We start from the raw sequence: 3,892 nt of genomic DNA, 5'->3' as shown, positions 1-3,892 counted from the left end.
CACAGCCCGCAAACTTCATGCGCTGAGGAGCCCCACGGTTATGCTAAAACTTGACATAACTAAGGCATTTAACACAATACAATGGCCTTTCATTCTGGAGGTCTTGAGGAGATTGGGTTTCGGACATAGATGGATCACTTGGATATGTGGGCTGTTGGCAACATCTTCTACGCGGATCCTGGTTAATGGCACGCCTAGCAAACCAATCCTCCCTTGCCAGGGCTTTCGTCGGGGCGACCCGCTGTCGCCTATGCTATTTATACTCTGTATGGAGCCCCTGCGAGCACTTTTTGAACATGCAACTGGCAGAGGTTTACTTGGGCAGCTAGCGAGGAATGGGCTGCTCGACGATTATGGGATGCTCGACGGCCACCTTCCCGTGCACCTACTTGGGTCTACCCTTAACAATCAGAAAACAATCTACGGCGCAGTTGCAAGGCATGGTGGACAAGGTTCGAGATTGTTTGCCACATTGGAAAGCATACCTATTACCGAAGAGTGGGCGACTAATCTTGATCCAATCAGTGCTATGTGCTATACCAGTTCACTCCATGCTCGCCTTGAGTCTCCCAGCTAAAACCATCGCGGCGTTGGTGAAGATTTGTAAAGGATTCCTGTGGTGCGGCAAGAGTGAGGCAAACGGGGGCAATTGCTCGGTGGCTTGGGATGAGGTGTGTACGCCGAAGTGGGCTGGTGGCCTGGGGATTCCGGATTTAAGATGGCTGAACACAGCCTTGCAAGCCCGATGGCCTTGGCTCCAAAGGACTGACACGGAGCGATCATGGGCTGAGTTCTCCATCACTGTCCCCCAGGAAGCGATGGCCTTGACTAAGGCGGCAATGCGTACGACTGTAGGAGATGGAAATACAGCTCGGTTCTGGGAGGATCGCTGGGTGGATGGAGCGACGGTACAAGAGCCTGCACCGGCGCTGTTCAGCAGAGTGACAGGTCAAGTCAGGGCGACGAGGATGGTCTCAGATGCGCTCGGAAATGCTGCTTGGGCTGGAGATGTTGGCCCCAACCTCACGGGTCCGGAGCTGGAGGAGTACTTGTGGTTATGGACGAGGCTTGCAGATTTTGGGTTGATAGTGGGTGTGGAGGACAAGGTGCAATGGTCCTGGGAAGCGAACGGCGTCTACTGTACGAGATCGGCATATGCGGCAAAATTCCTGGGACGACAGCGATCCCCGACGGCGCCGTTCACTTGGAAGTCAAAGGCCCCATTAAGATGTCGTTTCTTCGCATGGCTGGCCCTCAGGAACCGGTGTTGGACCTCGGATCGGCTTGCACGCTGAGGGCTACCAGACCAAGCCACTTGCCCTTTCTGCAACCAACAAGACGAGACCATGCAGCATCTTCTCATCGGCTGCGTTTTTGCGAGGCAGGTTTGGTAGGGGTGCACCTCTTTGGCTGGAAGGATGGAGTACCTCCCCCTGCCAGACGAGGATCTGGGTGAGTGGTGCATGAGACAGGAGGAGACTATGGAGCATCGGAAGTCTATTCGAGCTCTATGCTTGTTGGTAATGTGGACGTTGTGGAAACATAGGAATGACATTGTGTTCGAGGGGCACACACCATCTCTGTCAGGTGTGCTGCAGAAGATACAATGGGAGGGTGCTACCTGGACAAAGGCAGGCCTGTTTAACGGCGAGGTCTTAGGGCAAGAGCCAGCTAGGGTAGAGCGGATAGGGCACGAGTAGTTTTGCCTATGTGAGTGCCGGGTAGGGCGGATGAAATCCACTTGTAAATAAGCTAAATGTTGTACTGGTGGTTTGGGGCTCCCCACCCCCTCTTCTTCTTAAATGAATGATACGCATACTCGTGCGTATTCGAGAAAAAAAGTGTTCCATATTCGCAGATTTTTGTTTACTGACTCGAGGTAGCCTAAGGATCGACGAAGAAGATTTCCGCCGATACTTCAATTTTACTCCCTCTATCTCACAATGTAGAGTCAAAAAATGTCTTACATTAGAGCATCTTCAACAGGCGAGTAACCGCACGGCGCCGAAATAGTTTTTTTAGCACGCAGGAGGGCGCTTGATCCAGTAGGTGCTGCAAAATCCAGCGCGCGCGAGCAGCCGATACTACGATGCAACATATACGAAACATATGAAACAACATATAGATTAAACGATACAAATAAATATGATACATATTACAAGCGCAACACTACAAGCTAGTTCATACAATACAAATATCTAGATAAAAACGATAGTACAATGCAAATATAGTAGATTTTACGTCGACGATAAACTAGACAAACTACTCCTCGTTGTCTTCCTCCTCGGTGGTGTAGTCCGACGATAGAAACACGTCCTCCCACCGAGGATCATTGTCGTCCCAGGTTGACACAGGCCCCAGATCGCACTGAGCTTCCGCCAGTGCCCTCCGCTCACGCCTGTCCGCCCGTTCCGCGGCTCGCATCGCCCTCCTCTGCACCCAAAACTCTTTCTCGGCATGGACATCCTCCGGGAAGCGCTCACGCCACACCGCCATGGCATGCTCATCCGCCTCGGCGATGAGGAAGTGGCACTCCAGCCTCCGCTGGATGCGGCGGTCCTCCACGGTGACTAGCCGCGGGGAGGCACGAGGTCCTCCTGCGCCTGTTGGTGCATCCGCGCGTCCGAGAAGTTCATCTGCGCCCGTGTCCTCCCGAGGCGCCACGCCGCCGCGTCGTATGTCCCGAGATCTGCGCCCGTGGCCTCGTGGGCGGTCTCGAACGTCCCGAGCCTGAGGCGTGTATCATCGAAGTAGATCTCCGCGAAATACACGCCGAAGGGGCAGGCGCGGACGCCGCGGTAGTCGGAGCTGCTCCGGGTGCGCGGCGGCATGACGGCGGCAGGGCGCTGGAGGCGAGGAAGAAGGGCGCGGCGGCGGCGGGCCACCGGCAGAGGCGAGGAAGAAGGGAGAGAGAGGCGACGAAGACGGCGATTGGCTGGCGCCCGCGCGTGGTTTTTATAGAGCGTGCTGGACGCCATGCGCGTTGCCACTTTTTCGTGCGCGCGCCAGACTTTCTCCCGCCTGCTGGAGCGCATCAAACCGGCTCGCGCGCACAAAAAACGCCTTATTTCCCGTGCGCGCCATATCTAGCGTGCTTGTTGGAGATGCTATTATGGGACAGAGGGTTGTTAGAATCTTATGCTTTGTTGCTCTTTCCTGGGTTGCCTCCCCCGCGAGCGACTCGGGAGTGCACCGCCACCACCGCCTAGGTTCCCCCCTCTCGCCGCCCTTCCCCTCGTCGCCGCCGACGGGCGCCACCTGGCAAAGCCCTTGTGGCGTAGGCGGCGGCGGGGTTGCTCGTGGCTTGGTGAGCGGGGCTCCATCCCCTCGTCAGCACCGTAGGGGAGCTGGTCGCCCTCATGCCCCACGCCTTTCCCCGACGCCCAACTCGATTCGATGGTGTGGTCTCCATTGCTGGTGCCTCCGTGTGGTTTCTGGTATGGCGTCTTCTGGTGGCGGATCTGGGAGCTCTCAGATCTGATCAGGGATGAAGGCTGGCCGGCGGCCCTGCGGGATGGTGGTGGTGCTGCGAATGGTGGCTAGGCTTCACCGGTCTTGTGTGCCAGGGGTGCCAGGCGCATCTGGCCAGGGCGTGGAGGTGCGAGGTGATGTGATGGTGGCTGGAGCACCAGCGATGTTGAGGTGCTAGGGGGAGTCGAGATCAAATGCACACGATGCTGGATGAAGGTTCGTTGAGCTGATCCGGGTGAAAGCCCTGCCTCGGCTAGGTGCCAAGGCTGGCGATGGCGGCACTTTTCTGTGTCGTCTCCTTCCTGAAGGCATCGCCGTGGAGAAGCTCAAGACATCTATCCACTACCTCTGGGGGAAACCCTAGAATCATTCGATCGGATGATGGCGACGCTTTTGTGTCGTTCCCTCCTTGGGGGTGTTG

At 56.4% G+C, this 3,892-nt stretch overlaps 1 protein-coding gene across 1 annotated transcript; it reads right to left on the bottom strand.

Moving 5' to 3' along the window:
- Positions 1 to 2,570: 2,570 nt before the first annotated feature.
- On the bottom strand, positions 2,571 to 2,978 carry LOC109762967 (pathogenesis-related genes transcriptional activator PTI5-like). Its single transcript, XM_020321843.1, has one exon. It carries the CDS (start codon positions 2,976 to 2,978, stop codon positions 2,571 to 2,573), a length of 408 nt encoding a protein of 135 aa, XP_020177432.1.
- Between the last annotated feature and the right edge of the window lie 914 nt (positions 2,979 to 3,892).

The sequence above is a fragment of the Aegilops tauschii genome, chromosome 4 (genome assembly GCF_002575655.3).
Source record: "Aegilops tauschii subsp. strangulata cultivar AL8/78 chromosome 4, Aet v6.0, whole genome shotgun sequence".
Lineage (NCBI taxonomy): Eukaryota > Viridiplantae > Streptophyta > Magnoliopsida > Poales > Poaceae > Aegilops > Aegilops tauschii.
This window is presented reverse-complemented; position numbering and strand designations above follow the sequence as displayed.